Source organism: Sinohyriopsis cumingii, chromosome 12 (assembly GCF_028554795.1).
Source record: "Sinohyriopsis cumingii isolate HCF-2022 chromosome 12, ASM2855479v2, whole genome shotgun sequence".
Taxonomy (NCBI): Eukaryota; Metazoa; Mollusca; class Bivalvia; order Unionida; family Unionidae; genus Sinohyriopsis; species Sinohyriopsis cumingii.
The window spans coordinates 104,864,141-104,883,136 of NC_142972.1; the positions used below are offsets into that span (position 1 = coordinate 104,864,141).

Sequence of the window (18,996 nt, forward strand, 5' to 3'; positions counted from 1 at the left end):
TGCTATATCAAAGGGGCTGATGGTGAGGGTTGTATTTTTAAAATTAGAAATGTAATAGGTCAGATCAATTGTTTTATGCACATGCCCAACAATGCATACACTCACATTTCTACATCTCATTCTCCTAGATTGATGGTATGCTGTGAAACATTCCAGATATTGGTATCATCTGAAGATTTGCATGTTGACAAATCTCTTTTCTCATGTGATTTATTTTGATTATAGTTATTGCCCTATTTGTTACTCTGTGCCCACTTTATATATATGTGTGCCAGGGCTCTCAATAGATTTCAAAACTGAAGAGTCATTTGACCTTTGACCGCAAAATCTCAGGAGTCAAAATGAACATCTCGAGAGTTAAAACTGAAATCTCGAGAGTCAGTTCTTTTGGACAGTCATGAGCCCATAGCTTTGATATCTTGTTATTGGTGGAAACAAATGAAAACTGTGTGTGTGTGTGTGTACTGAAACTGTGCCATATCGTAAGTAAATGGGATAGTTTTTTTTTATAAGTCATCCATCTGTCAATTTGCCAATTTTAAACAATGAATCACCATGAACCCATGGTCTGGTTGGTCTTAAATAAAAATGGTGCAGTTGGAACATTCTGTTTGGCCACCACATGTAACCATTTTAAACTTCTCCTGAATGGATGGTTAAATTGAAATAGTTTTCACCAGAAGACTAATTATGATGTCAAGTTGGTCCTGAATGAAAATTTTCCTATTTTCATATATGTCTGCCACAATGAACATTTTGAAAATCTTGTCACAAATTCTCGTTCAGTGGAAATATTACATTTTTCACCAAAAGTCTTCTGATAGTCTTAGTTGCTCCTAAATGTAATATGGCGTTGATCATGCATCCAAAATGGCCACCACGTGGCTAATTTGAAAATTGTATTGTTTACTATCACTTATGGTTTCAACACTCCATATATAAAAAAAAGAAATTTTATCTTGAATTCCTGGAATTTATTTTTCACAGTTACTTCAAGGCACTTTTGATTCGGCTAATGTGGGTATGTTTCTTTCCAGGGTTTTCCCAGGTTCTTCCTCCACCATTAATACTGGCCACCATGTATAGCCTATCATGTGCTGAAAGATGGCGTTAAACCATACAACAACAACAACAATCAAGGGACTTTTATTGAAGTTTACATTCACGCTTTTTCTGCTTTGTATAACAATATTTTTTTCTCATCCTCTCTTGTGTTTCAGAGAATGTTTGGCAGGGTATAATTAAGCAGAAATCTAACAAATGCCTCAGCCTTAGTGGACATTATCGACTCTGCTTGTCCAGTAAAGAAGTCTCTCTGGCAAGGGTAAATTGGGACAAGATTGAGTACACTTTCCAGGTAAGTGTCATTTAATAATAGTTTTGTTTGAGTGTTTACCTGTACTTCGGAACATGATTTATCACTATCATATGGCCATTATTTTGCTGGTATTCTGTTAACCCTAATACACACTTGCTTTAAACACAAAAAGGCTATTCAGCACCCATGCAGTAGGACTAAAGGTTATAGTGTCCAGGCAATGGGACTAAAGGTTAGACAGTGTCCAGGCAATGGGACTAAAAGTTAGACAGTGTCCAGGCAGTGGGACTAAAGGTTATACAGTACCCAGGCAATGGGACTAAAGGTTATACAGTGCACAGGCAATGGGACTAAAGGTTATACAGTGCACATGCAATGGGACTAAAGGTTATACAGTGCACATGCAATGGGACTTAAGGTTATACAGTGCACAGGCATTGGAAGCAAACACTATACAGTGCTTCAGGAAAATGGTAGTTAAGGCTGTACATTGGCTGGGCAATGGAAGTCAAGGCTATATGGTACCCAGACAATGGGAATAAAGTCTAAACATTGCCTAGGCAATGGGAGTAAAAGTTATACAGCACCTGGCAGTGTTAAAGATAATCATATTTACTTTGACAATTTTGCTAATTTAACTTTGTCATTTCCACGATACTTTCATCTTTTCTTTGGACACTTCTTTTTTTTAATTGTAATAAACTTGTTAGAATATCTCATCCTCCTGAAAAGATCTACACTCTGGAATTTTCCATTTCGGATCTTGCTCCCATTTAACTTAATTGTTTTCTAAATAGTAATAATGGACCCACTTTATGCCTCTTGTAATGATAATTTTATTAGTGTGACAGCTTTAGCCAGCACTGCTTCAGCTGCCACTTGGGTAGGTGGATGTGCGCTGTCTTTAGGTCTGTGGATACCTATGTGTGACGGAGTTGCCCCCCCTTGTGATAGCACAAACTTGCTGCTGTGTTGTAAATAGTACAACATGTATTGAAGTGGTAGCATTTAGATCTGTAGTTGCTATTGGAAGCAGTTCATTCACTTATCTGACTGGCCGTGTTTATGTAAGGCCAACAACAAAAATGTGTATTTCCTGTTGTACTGGTTTTAAAATTAAGGTAGGTATGTTTTTTTATATTAGTATATATAATATTCAAAGTATGGGGCAAAACTGGCTCAGATAGATACACCAATTAATTTCAGGAATTTTTTTGTTTGTTTTAACCATTGGGGTTTGCATTGTGAAACGGGTGGTTGGCCAACTGAAAATGCATGTCTTTTTTTTTACTAGTAGTGATATACACTTCATTCGTTTGAATGTGTTTTGGTGCCTTTCAGTTTGCCAGTATTCGGAAGTGTGGTAATTCAGAAAACTATTTCTTCATGGAGGTTGGACGGCAAGCAAGTACAGGAGAGGGGGAAATTTGGATACAGGTGGAGGACTCTAATGTTGCACAGAAAATACACGAGGCTATTTTAACGTAAGGATATTTTCTCACCTGCAGTAGTAGATATCTCTCACTTTCCCTTATACACAACAGCAGTGCCAGGGATGGCGGTATGGAAATCAATTATCAACTTGTCAAACTTTTCAGAATGGTTCTTGAACAAATACTATGCACTGATTATTATTACTTTTATTATTAATAATGCATAGCTGCCAACCCTCACGATTTTAGCGTGAATTTCACAACTTTTTTAGCGATTCACGGATTCACGCCGCCTGCAAAAAATCATGAATTCCCCAGTTCTCAATTATTTTAAATCTTTAATAAAAGAACCTATTTCCTGTTAAGCGCTAATGGTGATACCGGCAGTTGCTGAAACGGTCTGGTACTGCTGGTCGCGATATTAGTAGAACTATAGCTGATTGGTACAGTTGGTCCGGTAGCAAGCATTTTAGCATATTTTAGTCTATATGTATAAGAGTTGTTTTACAAATGCTTTTGAGAGAGACTGGGGCCTAACCGGAATTTTGCTCTGCACATGCGCTGCAAACACTGATTTGAATCACCATTTGGCACCGCATCTTGAAAATGTCTTCACCAACAAGGAAAAAGGAATGTATTGCACGAAAGTGAAGTTTAGTTTGGAATATACCAAAAATTGGCCTTACATTCAGCCATCAAACCCCGATATACATCATGCTTTTTGCATACAGTGTGCCACAAATTTTAGCAACGGTCATGGTAGCAGAGATGATCTGAGGAAGCACATTGGTTGCAAAAAGCATAGAGGTTGAGAAAATTAAGAACTTGCAGCAGATTTCAGCTCTGGAATATTTTAAGCCATCAACGGAAGACCTGAAGCTACCACACAATCTACCTTTATCAGCTGGAGACCATGCTAAACATTCGTTTCAACAAATATTCTCGGACTCGAAGATCGCTTCACGAATTCATGTCAAAATTAACTAATTTTTATCCCTATTTTCACTAATTGCGAGCCTGGATGGTTGGCAGCTATGATAATGGTGTTGGTATTATTATTACAATTGTTTTATGTGCAATATACAACAAAATTGTAAATTATGTATATGTCTTGTCGTCTAAAAGATTTATGTAACTTACATATCCTGCTTACTGTCTACCATCCAAGAAATGGAATCAAAATGAACTTAAAATAATCATAGATGTTATTTTGTTCACACTTTAAACAATATAGCATTACTCAGTTTACTGACTTGTCATATATGAGGTCTGTCATGAAAAGGGAATTAAACGATACAGTACAGAGCTATTTTTTGTGACCCATGTAGTGAAACTTACCTGTCTTTACAGACATGTTTTAAATATTGAAACTAATGAAAAGAAATGCAGGTAGTATCTCTTCTCTTTATAGATTGTTTTAATTTATAGACAGATTAATGTATTGAACTATGTATGTCACAGTGACACAGATGTCAACCACCATTTCTGCTGTGATACTACTTCTTCTAATATCCAGTAAACGAATTGCTTTGATCCACTACCCTAATGACAAAAACTGCCTTGCTCTCAAACTTGACATGTTGACACCATTGAGATAAACAGTCGTCATGACGACAGTATGTTGAGTACATGTGAGATATGCAGTGGCTGCAGTACATGTGAGATACACATGATGCTTCTTTATCTAAGCAATGCATTCCTCGTGAAACAAAAAACCGAGCGGTCCTGTAGATATGTGCCAGTGATAGCTGAAGGCAGGAACAAATACTTTGGTTAGGAAACACCTGGCTGTCAAAGGCAGGTGACCATTACATAAAGGACACATACTTAGGAAATTTTCTAGGGGAGAAATTAGAACGGCCATTGTGAATTGGTGACCGTTGATTAACAGTGACTTTTTGGACAGGTCTGACTGTATTGTAAAAGTATGAAGATGGATTTGTTTGTCTTTAATAGTTATTATCACAGTCTTATATTGTGGCTTTATGTTAACCCTAAATATATCCTTAACTTTTAGTGCACCTGTATGAAGCGGGGGAGGGCTGCATGTATTGTACTAATGCCAGCATCTGTTTGGGCATCTGTGTAGATAAAAGTATACACTGTACATGCATCATCGAAAAATGGAGGATCAGTGTACGAAAAATTATCTGTAAAATAAATATCATTTTGTGGTGCTGACCATGTGTGAAAAATAGTAGGATCATAGCAGAACAAGTTGTATAGAACACACGCTACATAACAACCCAACAGTACAAACATTCAAAATAAGCATATATTTTCTGTCTCATTCTTCTCTCAACTCAAGAGTCCAATTACTATAAAAATGAAAGTACTCACAAAGATTTTTGTTTTGTTTTTAGAGAGAGAGAGAGAGAGAGGGGGTAATGTCTCAATGTGCAAGTTCATCTGCATTTAGAGCTTACTTCTTTGTAGTGTTATGTTGTGTAATGTTGGCAAAATGATTATGTTAGATGGCCTGAACATATATGGGTATTTATTGGTAAATTGTACTGTCCGCTGTCAGAAAATAAAAACGTAGACTCACTTGTAGGTCTACGCAATGATCTGAGTCCACGTTGTCAAGAAACTAAGTGCAACTCGTATTCTTACAGCAACAACCTGATTTTCAAATCACAATAAAAAAACATAAAGAACTCAGAAACACATTTTAGTTAATGCATGCTGTGTGTGAGTGCATGCTATGTGTTAATGCATGCTGTGTGTGAGTGCATGCTGTGTGTTAATGCATGCTGTGTGTTAATGCATGCTGTGTGTGAGTGCATGTTGTGTGTTAATGCATGCTGTGTGTTAATGCATGCTGTGTGTGAGTGCATGCTGTGTTAATGCATGCTGTGTGTGAGTGCATGCTGTGTGTTAATGCATGCTGTGTGTGTGTGCATGCTGTGTGTTAATGCATGCTGTGTGTGTGTGAGAGAGAGAGAGAAATTGTGTCAATGTACAAGACTGTATTTATTCAGGGCAGTTTTTAATTGTAGCTCTGCAAAGACAAAAAAAGACGATTTCCGGTTACCTGACAACTGTGCTAATCCTCATGTATTAGGACACAACTCTATTCCAATATCAATAAAAACCTCTAAATCAACAATTCATTTTATTTTAATTATGATTAATTACGATATACATTGTTACAATAACCCTGCGCCTATGCTGTGTTATGGTTATTCCAGTTGAAACCAAAATTTGAAATCCCCATACATGTTTTGGTCAAATCAGAGAGGCTGCAAGTAGGAAATGAGGCTCTCTTTAGGGAAATGAAAATCTGTCAATGTGCTATCGAGGCCATTGTTCATACAGCAGATGTTGTAAAGACCAGCGATCATACATATTACTTGTTATTCGAACTCGCCAAAGATGGCAATAGAGGGGTATATCTTATTATTATATGTTAGTTATATCCATGTCAAAACAGTACAAGCACTTAAAAGATTGTACAGTGTATATGTACAAATCGATTTAACGGAGTCCGTGACTTTCAAAATGACAATAGAAACTGATGAGGTTTTAATATATTTGTGTATGACTCTAATGAAACAATCAGAATAGTTCATCATTGGTCTGTGGTGTTCACTTTAGCATGTACTCAGATATAATTTTGCTGGATAAGAAAACATCACAGGGCTTCCGAACTCATTTTAAAATGCACATGGTGTTTTGCTATAGTGACAGACTTGTTAAGAACAAATTAGTGCTAATTAAGAATTATGTTCTTAGTTAGCACATGACTCTCATAAAGAGTATTCTGATTGGTCAAAGGTTTAAATTCATCCATTGAATCTTTGTGTAATGGAAACTGATGGCATCCTGAGTTGTCGATAGAGACCATGACACAAAAAGTTTAGATAAAGGCTTAAAAAATGTATTAGAATGGTTAGAGTGAAAAGTTGACGGAAATGTGGTTGGTCAGTTTATAAGAGAACTGATTGCTAGAGGAAAGGCATTTTGTGACCTCTGCAAGAAAGATCTGAATTATGGTAATCGTGGTTGGAAGAGTTTGGAACAGCACCGACAAAAGAAGCTGCATACAGAAAAATTTTAGTTCAGAAGGCATATGGAAAACGTGTAATTAATTATTATAAGAAAGATTTCTTGAATGAGAGAACAGATGTAGCCCTCTATCAGAAAATGCATACTGCATGTCACCAATACAAGCACCAGCTTAAAAGGAAAAGGCTCATTGAGAAAGAAAGAAATGATTGCACATTGAGCCAAAAAAGTCAGTGGTGACAAAAAGGAAGGCTAAAGAAATCTTTGTCAAAGTCGCAAAAAGAGCTAAACTGGCATATCAACAGGCTGTGTCCATTGGAGAAAAAGAGAGGTGAATGTATGGGATTATTTTTATATAGTTGATGTACTTGGAGAGAGAAGTGTAATATATTTGCTGCAAAAAATTAAGAAATTATTGTGACTTAATTATGATGTGAACACTGACATGCACATGAAATAACTTCAGCATCAGTAGTATTGGAGAACAAAACCATGTGACTATAAATATTGTGAAATTATTGAAGTCAAGTTGAACATTTTTGTTAAGTTTATTAGTTTTTTAAATTATTATTTTGGTTTATTTTATGATCATAAGTTGCACCAGAAGCAGCTTTTTATGAGTGTAAAATGTGTTTTTTGGCTCCCCGGATCAGGGGCGCTCTACCTTGAGACCCCATTGGGAGCAGACCCCCCAACACCCCTTAAAATTTGTTAGCTTTTTTATGGAAGACAAAAATCATGTCTATATTATACAGTATCTTTGATCTTTTTTGCAGACGTAAATCTTCTTAGTAGAAATGTTGTGTTCGATAAATTAATGGATTTTTCGAAAAATACAAAGTGATATGTATGAAAAAATATGCATTTAAATAATTATTTATTAGATAACTGGATTATGTATGAAAAATTAATGGGTATGAAAAAATACATGAAATACGGTAGATATAATGGTCTTCATGGATGTCCATGTTATGGCTCTTATTGGACGGATTAAATTTGATTGCCCCAGTTATGTAATAAGATAGCCCCAATTGATTAAATTTGATTGCCCCAATTGACTAAATTTGATTGCCCTAATTGATTAAATTTTATTGCCCCAATTATGTAATAGTGGACAATTACTATGCTATTTTAGACAGTACATATTAAATTGTCCTCAGTTTAATATTCAATGACTTGCCTACTTGAACATATTTATATATGTGTATTGCGATTAATTTCCGAGCAACGAAACTTGTGAGAATATTTAGATGCTTAACAAAATATCAAAGTTTAATGATGCTGTGATTTTAATAATCATGAGAGATTCTGCTTTTAGACAAACAAGAGACATTGTAAGTAGTAGTGGGTTCATATGAGAAGAAATTGAAACATGTAACATGTAACATGGACTATTTATTCAGTTATTAAAAGAACATGAAAAATGTTGTATTTCCTTATCATGTCTAGATAACAAATACTAGTGAATATATTTTTCTAATCATTTTAGTTACTAACTTGTTAGATTTTGACATTCTCTCAGTAATTAACACTTACAAAATGTGTATTCAGACAGGGTTTAGCAACTGAGCTAATAGAATTTACTGCAACTATGTACATAACCTCGAAAGAAGAATTGAATCTTTGGGTACCCAAATTAAATTGAAGTCATATTAACAAGCCATGGGGTCTGAAGATGAACTAAAATCCGTAATAATCCACAGTTCATTGCCTTAAGATATACATTGCTGATAACTACCGACCAATCTCAATACTACCAAACTTGTCAAAATTGATTGAAAAACATGTCCATGACTCATTCGTATCATATTTAACCAAACACTTGCTGTTACACCCTAATCAATCAGGCTTTAGAAACATTCCTGTGAGACTGCCTTGATCTCCCTAACTGAAAAATGGCTTCAAGCACTTGACCAAGGTAGAATAATAGGATCTGTATTTGTAGATTTCAGGAAAGCTTTTGACATGGTGGATCATGAAATCTTTTTGAAGAAATTGAAAATCTACCAGTGTGATGAAAGAACAATTAGATGGTTTACTTCTTTCTTAAGTGAGAGAACACAACATGTTTACATAAATAATGTTCTGTCTGAACCTGAAACAATTAGATATGGAGTACACAAAGGCTCAGTTCTAGGTCCATTACTATTCATTTTATTTATTAATGACCAACCACTTTTACTAAGAGACTCAATATCATCTACAGATCTCTATGCAGATGACACAACATTGTCAGATATCCAAAACACAAAGCATGAACTTGAAATTTCTTTACAGAATGCCCTAAACAAACTGGAAAACTGGTGCACATGCAGTGGCATGGTGGTAAATACTGGTAAAACTAAAATATTGCTTTTCTCAACATGGCAAAGAAGGACAAATCTAGATAGTGATGAACTATGACATGGAAGGATACAAAATTGCAAATGGTCTGTCATGATAGACTACTTGGTGTTCTGGTAGGGAATAACCTATCATGGACTGAACATATCAGTAAAAAAGTCAATTCAGGTTTATGGCTTCTCAGTAGGATAAGACATTTTCTCCCTGAAAGGCACAGAAAACTATTTTATAACAGTTACATACAACCCTATTTGGACTACTGTAGTACAGTATGGGGTAACTCAAATGATAAAAACATAGCAAAGCTGGCACATCTTCAAAAAAGAGCATTTGGGCTAATATCAATCCAGAAAGAAAGCAAGGAAAATTTAGCAGGTAGGTTAAAAATATTACCTATTAAAGACCGAATCTGTTTGAGAAAAGCCAAATTAATATACAGGATATCTCATAATAGTGCTCCTGAATATTTACAATCACTATTCCAGTATAGGCTGTCTGGTAATACTCCCCACCTGTGATCCATGTCTACCAAACAGTATAAAATTCCCAAACCAAATAAGGAGTTATTTAAAAAAAGTTTCCAATACTCTGGAACTCTGCTCTGGAGTAGTATTCCAGTTGAGATTAGAAATGCCCCCTCTGTTTCCTTCTTCCAAACTCAATATATCCAATGGGTTCAGAGATGCAGCTAAAATAAATAAATTCCTTTGTATGAGGGCCTCATGGTAGATCACTTTTTAGCTTGTTACCCTCTTTAAATAAGGTCATTATTATTATTATTATTATGTACACAGGACAAAAAAAAAGATGGGGCAGTTTGTAAGTGTTCATGGGAAAATGAAGTTTTTCCATGTTGTAGTAGCAGTTAATTTCTCCTATACATCATCATATCGCCATTTTATGAAATTAATTGAAAATACCCATTATGCAAATATAGTTGCAAAATGAGTACCGTACAGCTCACATGATTTTTATTAACTCCACCTTTGCGCTTGGGGTGAAGAGTGAAGAGGACTATGAAAAACATGTCCATCCTCTGTCCATGTGTCATAATAGAGTTGCGACCGTGTCACATGAAGAATAGCTCCGCACATATCCTTTATTACAAAGTCATATCTGATGACCACGGCGAAGTATACATGGTTTTGATAATGTGGGTTTGGCTTACTGTTTATTAACCCTGGATGCATGTTATAAAGAGGTTGAGAGAGAGAGAGAGAGGGAAACTGATTTATCTACATTATTGTCTCATTTTAGAGCAGTTTGGTTTCTTTTTTATGCAGAATTTTTTTATCATTCAGTTAATTAAAAGCATCTTCCTAGTTTTATTAAACATTATGTATGATCCATAATGCCAAATCAAATTTTAGATAATAGTGCCTCTAAAACTGCATTGCACAGTGAATAAGATTAATTATTTTTCAATACTTCATTATTATAAAATTAATTATTTTTCAATACTGATTTATTAGAATCTACACATTAATGTTTTTATTCCTGCTAAGTTCATGCAATATACTTTTGTAATCATCATATAAAAGATATGTAAGTCCGTGTTGACCAACGCCATGAAAAGAACAATGAACATTGAACAGATTTTGTAAATAAATCGCATTCATACTTGGCGGAAGTGAGAAAAAAAAATCATACAAGCTCAGATTGTTACTCCATGCATGAGTTATCATTACCACAACATACCCATCAACTTCTACAGGTTACCTGTAATTTGTATGTTTTATTCCATTTTCATCAGTGTATGGCCATTCAACCATTTTATATGGTATACAATTTTAAAAAATTTGTAAATACCAGGAGTCTGGATGTAATTTTCGTTTTCAATCAAGCACGATCTAGAATCTTTTTTTGCTATACGCATTCAAGGTGGGGATAACTTTAATATGCTTTGGAAAATTGTCATTAGGCCCGTAGATCAAAACAGGTGGTTTATTTTCACCATACCATGTGTAAAAGTGATAATGGCTTGCACCGAATTATTGGTTTTTATGTCAAGTTTAAATTGAATTTTATCCTTTTATTCTGCAGAATATGCACTCTACTTCTACATTTTTAGAAAGAGCAATGATTTAACCATTTTTTAAAATAGTTTGGAAAATTTTAGCTGATGCACGTTGCCTGAAATTAAGTTTCTAATTAAGTGGGTCAGATGTGTAATCCAAGCAGGATGATGCATTGCCAGCATTACAGGAGTAGTACAGATACTGACGTAATTCTCATAGCTTAAAATTTATATTCAGCTTTTTGACCAAAATCAGCACACCATATTGCAAATTCATAACCTGCAACGTGTAAACTTATTGACTGCTACTTCGGCAATTTTTTTATTTTTAGATTTCAATTTCTTGACAGCTCCTTGCGTAATATAATTATTGTTTATGCTGGGGGAAAAATATAAATATGTAGTAATGAGACCATGATAAATATCCAAAGAAGTTAATGTTAAACCTTTTAATGTTACACCTTTCAAAATACCTTGCACATAGCTTTGTTTCTTTTTACTAGTCACTACACTTTTGTTTTTGAGTTGCTCCACACCTAGGTCATGAAGCGCTTATATAATGTGTGTGTGTGTGTGTTACAACACTATCAAAATCAAAAGAATAAAATAAAGTACAGTTTCAAAGATTTGAATAATAATGTAAATGAATGTAAAATTAGTTTGTGTGTGGCATTTGTTGTTTTAAATCTGTGGATCTTATATAATATGTGAATACATATTTTCGTGTCAGTTTTTTTTGTCTTTGTGAGTCTTTTTTTGATCTGGCATACAGGTTTTCATCTCAAGGGGTTCACAGATATGGCATAATGTAGGATTTTGTCTGACATCCAATCATAGCACTATACAGGGGAAATTAAATCTTTAGAAGGCATATTTCTGGCAGTTGCGACAGAAACATGCAAAAGTAATATTAATTGCTTAAAAAGCATTTAATATTATTTTTATTTTAATCTGATTTTACTATTTTTATCAGTTATCAAACTTGCCTTTTTTGTTACATCATGAATGGTTGCAAAATATCACCCTAACTACACACAGGTTGATATGCACTCTTTTTGAAGATAAATGTTTAGGTGCAAACTAGTAACCTAGCAACAGTAGCCATCAGCAGGGTTTGCTTTTATTGCTCATGACATTAATTTCAAGTGCAAATTGATAACCTATCCTAAAGCTTAATAGAAGCTCTTGCACAGGTTTGTTTGCCATTATGTTGGCAATAAATAATGTACTTGGGGATAAGTGAATCATACTTTATAGCCATGTCTGATTTTCATATATATTTATATATATATATATATATATATATATATATATATATATATATATATATATATATATATATATATATATTAAAAGTCAAGGATAGAAAGAAAAACTTATTATTTACTGTTTATTGTCTTCCATTCCATTCACCAGTCAGAATAACTTGTTTATTGTCTTCCATCTCATTCACCAGTCAGAATAGCTTGTTTATTGTCTTCCATTCCGTTCACCAGTCAGAATAACTTGTTTATTGTCTTCATTCCATTTACCAGTCAGAATAGCTTGTTTATTGTCTTCCATTCCATTTACCAGTCAGAATAGCTTGTTTATTGTCTTCCATTCTGTTCACCAGTCAGAATAGCTTGTTTATTGTCTTCCATTCCCTTCACCAGTCAGAATAGCTTGTTTATTGTCTTCCATTCCATTCACCAGTCAGATTAGCTTGTTTATTGTCTTCCATTCCGTTCACCAGTCAGAATAGCTTGTTTATTGTCTTCCATTCCATTCACCAGTCAGATTAGCTTGTTTATTGTCTTCCATTCCATTTACCAGTCAGAATAGCTTGTTTATTGTCTTCATTCCATTCACCAGTCAGAATAGCTTGTTTATTGTCTTCCATTCCATTTACCAGTCAGAATAGCTTGTTTATTGTCTTCCATTCCATTTACCAGTTAGAATAGCTTGTTTATTGTCTTCCATTCCATTCACCAGTCAGAATAGCTTGTTTATTGTCTTCATTCCATTTACCAGTCAGAATAGCTTGTTTATTGTCTTCCATTCCATTTACCAGTCAGAATAGCTTGTTTATTGTCTTCATTCCATTTACCAGTCAGAATAGCTTGTTTATTGTCTTCCATTCCATTCACCAGTCAGAATAGCTTGTTTATTGTCTTCATTCCATTTACCAGTCAGAATAGCTTGTTTATTGTCTTTCATTCCATTCACCAGTCAGAATAGCTTGTTTATTGTCTTCCATTCCATTCACCAGTCAGAATAGCTTGTTTAATGTCTTCCATTCTATTTACCAGTCAGAATAGCTTGTTTATTGTCTTCCATTCCATTCACCAGTCAGAATAGCTTGTTTATTGTCTTCCATTCCATTCACCAGTCAGAATAGCTTGTTTATTGTCTTCCATTCCATTCACCAGTCAGAATAGCTTGTTCATTGTCTTCCATTCCCTTCACCAGTCAGAATAGCTTCTTCCATTCTCTTCACCAGTCAGAATAGCTTCTTCCATTCCCTTCACCAGTCAGAATAGCTTGTTTATTGTCTTCCATTCCATTCACCAGTCAGAATAGCTTGTTTATTGTCTTCCATTCCATTCACCAGTCAGATTAGCTTGTTTATTGTCTTCCATTCCATTCACCAGTCAGAATAGCTTGTTTATTGTCTTCGATTCCATTCACCAGTCAGATTAGCTTGTTTATTGTCTTCCATTCCATTCACCAGTCAGAATAGCTTATTTATTGTCTTCCATTCCATTTACCAGTCAGAATAGCTTGTTTATTGTCTTTCATTCCATTCACCAGTCAGAATAGCTTGTTTAATGTCTTCCATTCCATTTACCTGTCTTCCATTCCATTTACCAGTCAGAATAGCTTTGTTTATTGCCTTCCATTCCATTTACCAGTCAGAATAGCTTGTTTATTGTCTTCCATTCCATTTACCAGTCAGAATAACTTGATTATTGTCTTCCATTCCATTTACCAGTCAGAATAGCTTGTTTATTGTCTTCCATTCCATTTACCAGTGAGAATAACTTGTTTATTGTCTTCCATTCCATTTACCAGTAAGAATAGCTAATTTCTGTGAATGTTATTGTCATCAGTTGCACTTATTCTGTTTATGTTTCAAAATTTTCCCGAATGCGATTTTTTAAAAAAAATAACACGACTATGCCTATTAACATTGACCAAATTCATCTTCTGTTGTGCTTGACACGTCTGCATTTTTAGGCAATTTTATGATTTCAGATATAAAAAAATTATTGAAGAATACCTAAAACTACATGCACAGAAATTTTAATCTTGAAAAGTTTGTAAGTGGTAAAAAAAGTATATTGCATTAGACTCACTAGTGTCATGGAGTAAAATAAAGGAAGAAATTTCCTGCCAGTGGGTATGAACTCAAAACATGATGCTCCAATGTCATATGGGGTGTGTGATATTTCCAAGTCATATACATTATAATTTTCCATGTTGTTATTTATTTCAGAAATAATTACACTTTAGATTAATATCGAACAATTATCAAACATCCGTTGTTAATGGCAGGACCATAATTGGGGTTGTTAAAGCACACCAAGTCAGATGGCAAGTTCGTACAATAAAAACATACCATTCCTGAGGGGAAATTGCTATCATCTTTTTATGCTAATCCTTGTCAGTATTTTATAACGGTGCTGACAGTGGTCATTGCCTTGATTTTTGTAAACATCAACTGAAATAAAGTCTTTGTTCGAGAGAGATCTTTAATGCTTTAAAACAGTTGCCTCGTTTTCATTTGTAGCATAAACGATCATGTTCCATTCTTTACTTTCACAAATTTATTTTGTGATGAAAGGAAACAAAAGACCCTGTTAGACTGTTAGAAAGAACATTCTAGTCTCAGACATTAAATGGTCAGTCCATTACAGTACACATCCAGTCAGAATTGAACTAGTTCAAAATTCTGTATTATTTAGCCTAGTGACTGCCATAACTGCTTAATCAAGTTTATGGAAATTTCTTAGAAATTTTCAGAGAATGGCTATTTTTGTAACTTATGTGCAATACTGATGCACAAATGATGAAATAAATAAGTAATATTCAGATTTGGTGATGTCACCAAAATTCTCACATTAACTCATTCGTCCCTGGTCATTTTTGTCGTTTTTGCCTGAAATGCAAGTAGGAAAGACATTTTGGGGACTGTTTCTGAATACATTGGCTTTCAGCAGATTTTTCATGAGACTAATGCCTAGCTGTATTAGAAACATTGTTTTCCACTGGTTATTTTGCTTGCACATAAGCAGAATGGTAAAAGTTATTTTTTTTGTTTGTTTTTTTTTTTTTTTGCTTAATGGTTCCATCATTTATGTATTGGGACCACTCTTTATTCCAAATGCCCACCTTATCCTAGTTTTTACAAAGGTACACCTGTCTGTGTGCAGTTGAGACTGGTCTGCCTTAAGTCTGAGGCCAAAAGGCCTAAAATCTGGACACAAAATCATAATCCGACCACAAGTGAATTTTGGGTGAAACATAAGTCCAAAAAATGAGGTTTTTCCCTCTGTATTTTGTAGTACAGATACTAGAACTTTCAGATTATTTTGTATCATTGTAGAGCTATATCTGTCTGCTTTTTTTGTAATACCATCCACTTTGGTGTATCTTAAATGACCTTGATGCTGCAGAGCTCGGAAATAGGGTACAGCCTCATCATGCCTACAGGTGGAATTGGGGCCAAATGAATATTACTTTTCCATTGTAACAGCAGGTTAAAATTTATGGTGTTCAAGAAAAGCATAAGGTGCGCCTCTTGTCAGTCAGTGTGCGAGTTTTTTCAGATTTCTTTGAATAAAGTAAAATCATAAAATTATTGCAAAATAAGTCAATCAACCTTTTCTAAATAGGCATGTATTGAATATACAAGACTTTTGAAAAACAATTTCTCATCATCCAAATGTATAATTGAAATAAAGATGACTGTTTCTTCAAATTTTATGTGGTTGCAAATCACTCTTGATGTCTTGGTCTTTTCTTGAGCTGTCTTCATTCATTGGTCGTCAAAAAAATATATCAGTAATGTTGACAAGCACCACTATGGTTGAGTTGCCATCTTCATGCTCGCAGAAGCATGGTGGTGATTTATAAGTATTTATCCCTATACTGTAGGTCATTAACACTGAGTGAAAGTCCCCCGCCGTGATGCTTATGGTTTTGAAATATCTCGTGAGTTGTACTGTATATGCAGTAGATACGATTATATTTACTCTACAAATAATCAGTTTTTTTTTAGCTTCATTTGAGCAGAATTTCTTCTTAATGTTTTTACATGTGTAAAGTTTTCTGCATAAGCTGAACAGTTCATATTTATCGATAATTCATTATCCATGGTCCGACATTGTTAAGCCACGTGTTTGCTGAGACTGTAAACTGTATCTCTAATTGCAATATTGCTGTCTTTACCTCATATTTTTAATGAAATTAAACAATTATCCCTGGTAGAAGTATTTTTTATCAATTCCAGACTGGTGTCGGACATGGTTTTACTTGTAATGATAATGGTATATACTGTATTGTACGAGGGTCACCCACTTGGTTATAATCTAATCTTCCCTGTGGACTTCAGGGTGAAGAAACTGTTGTAAACAGAAGAAGAAAAAAAATATTTAAAAACAAATAATAGCAAACCACTCAAAAATACATTAGGTATAAAAGTGCAGAGGGGATATGAAATGCATTAGCAGAATAAATTACAGTGCATAGTGCCTTTTTGAGATAGGATTAATATGATTATGTTTTGAACACATTAAAGTTTGTGATCTAATTGTTTTTGGGGAGTTTATTCCATTGAATAATACCAAGGTAAGCAAATGAATTTTGTTTAAAAAATTTGTTTGGTAAGTATCAACGTAAGCAAAATTAGGGTCACTGATTAATGAGGGTCTATGCTGGACCTTATTATTTAGGTCATGTGACTTCTCCATCTGGCCGACTATGGCTGAATTGGTAAAAGTTGGGAGATGTGAGTTTTGAGAGTTCAAAATTTATGGGTTCAATATGTCACATTAAACTGCTGTTTCTGTGGATTTTCATGTCTGATGATTCAGATCCTATTGAAACACTGTTAAAATTCTATAAAAATATGCACTTAAAATTCTATAAAAATACACAGTTAAAATTCTATGAAAATACACTTAAAATTCTATAAAAAAATACACTTAAATTCTATAAAAATACACTGTTAAAATTCTATGAAAATACAGTTACAGTTCTATAAAAATACTTAAAATTCTATAAAAATAGTTACAATTCTATAAAAATAGTTAAAATTCTATAAAAAATACACTTAAAATTCTATAAAAATACTTAAAATTCTGAAAAAATACTTAAAATTCTTTAAAAATACACTTTAAAAATACACTGTTAAAATTCTATGAAAATACAGTTACAGTTCTATAAAAATACTTAAAATTCTATAAAAATAGTTACAATTCTATAAAAATAGTTAAAATTCTATAAAAAATACACTTAAAATTCTATAAAAATACTTAAAATTCTGTAAAAATACTTAAAATTCTTTAAAAATACACTTTAAAAATACACTGTTAAAATTCTATAAAAATACACCTAAAATTCTATAAAAATAGTTTCAATTCTATAAAAATACAGTTACAATTCTATAAAAATACACTGTTAAAATTCTATCAAAATACAGTTACAATTCTATAAAAAATACAGTTACAATTCTAAAAAAAATACAGTTGCAATTCTATAAAAATACAGTTACAATTCAATAAAAATACACTGTTAATATTCTATAAAAAATACACTGTTACAATTCCATAAAAATACACTGTTACAATTCTATAAAAATAATCACTTTTTTAATTTACTTCACTCTTGTTGTATAGTAAATTGGCAGTTGAAAAAAAGGTTTCACTTGCAAATTTGCAAGTTTCCAGAATAGACGTTTTCATTTTGTAAGTTTGTAGGATGAAATATTGGACAAAATGTTAAATTTACTAGTACTGTACCTAAACAAATTCATTGAGTTGTATGTAATTTACCGCACAAATGTAATCTTTTATTTTCTTTCCAAGAATAATGGGCAAATGTTCGGAAGGAATGACATTGATAACAATGTAATATCCTGCATTTATGATTATATATCTAATTACATGTAGAATCAAAATTGACAACAGAGCATTTACATTTTTCTAACTTTCCAGTTCTTCTTTAAATGGAAAATTGTCACAGAAGTCAGCATTTCTTTGTATTGAAGGCAACAGATGGTTGTTGTTGTTGTTATTGTAGGGTTTAACGCCATTTTTCAGGGCTTTACATGGCAGCCAGTTTAAATGATGGAAGAAGGACCTGGGAAAACCCCGGAAAGAACCACTGACCCACGAGAAGCTACTGGCAAGCTTTCTCACATACCCACATTGGCCGAATCCAAGACTCGAACCGACACAGTTAGAGGTGAGATGGCAATGATCCATAACAGTGAACACTTGAGACCACTCTGCCACTTGAGATACCGCAATAGGAGGTGGAGGGAGCATAGAGCAGCCAGTGAGAAGTACAGATGTTACCAATCTGCCATTGAATATGGCTGACATAACTGAAAATGGAAACGAAAAAGATTTAAAGGACTTCTCCAAAGCCAGTTTGCCAAAATTTGACAAAGCATTTGTGGGATAGAAAACTTAACAATTTGTACAACTGATGTTGATCTGCAATCAAATATAGCAATTATTGCAATGAATAGAATAAACTGTAAACATGGTCTTAAAAATCACTGAATAGAGTTTGATCAGTTTTGATAGTAAGCATAGTCAGTCAAAACTCCTTACATGTTTATAAATTAGTCCAATTTTGCCACCCAATATGGTTGCCATTACTAAAAA

At 33.8% G+C, this 18,996-nt stretch overlaps 1 protein-coding gene across 1 annotated transcript in view; it reads left to right on the forward strand.

Annotated features, from left to right (window-relative positions):
* LOC149787175 (uncharacterized) overlaps window positions 1-18,996 on the forward strand; it is a 79,426-nt gene that overhangs the window by 13,010 nt on the left and 47,420 nt on the right. The window contains exons 3-4 of the mRNA XM_089977675.1: window positions 1,221-1,357; window positions 2,660-2,802. Coding sequence (XP_089833801.1) covers window positions 1,221-1,357; window positions 2,660-2,802 — 280 coding nt within the window. The remainder of the gene's footprint in view (window positions 1-1,220; window positions 1,358-2,659; window positions 2,803-18,996) is intronic.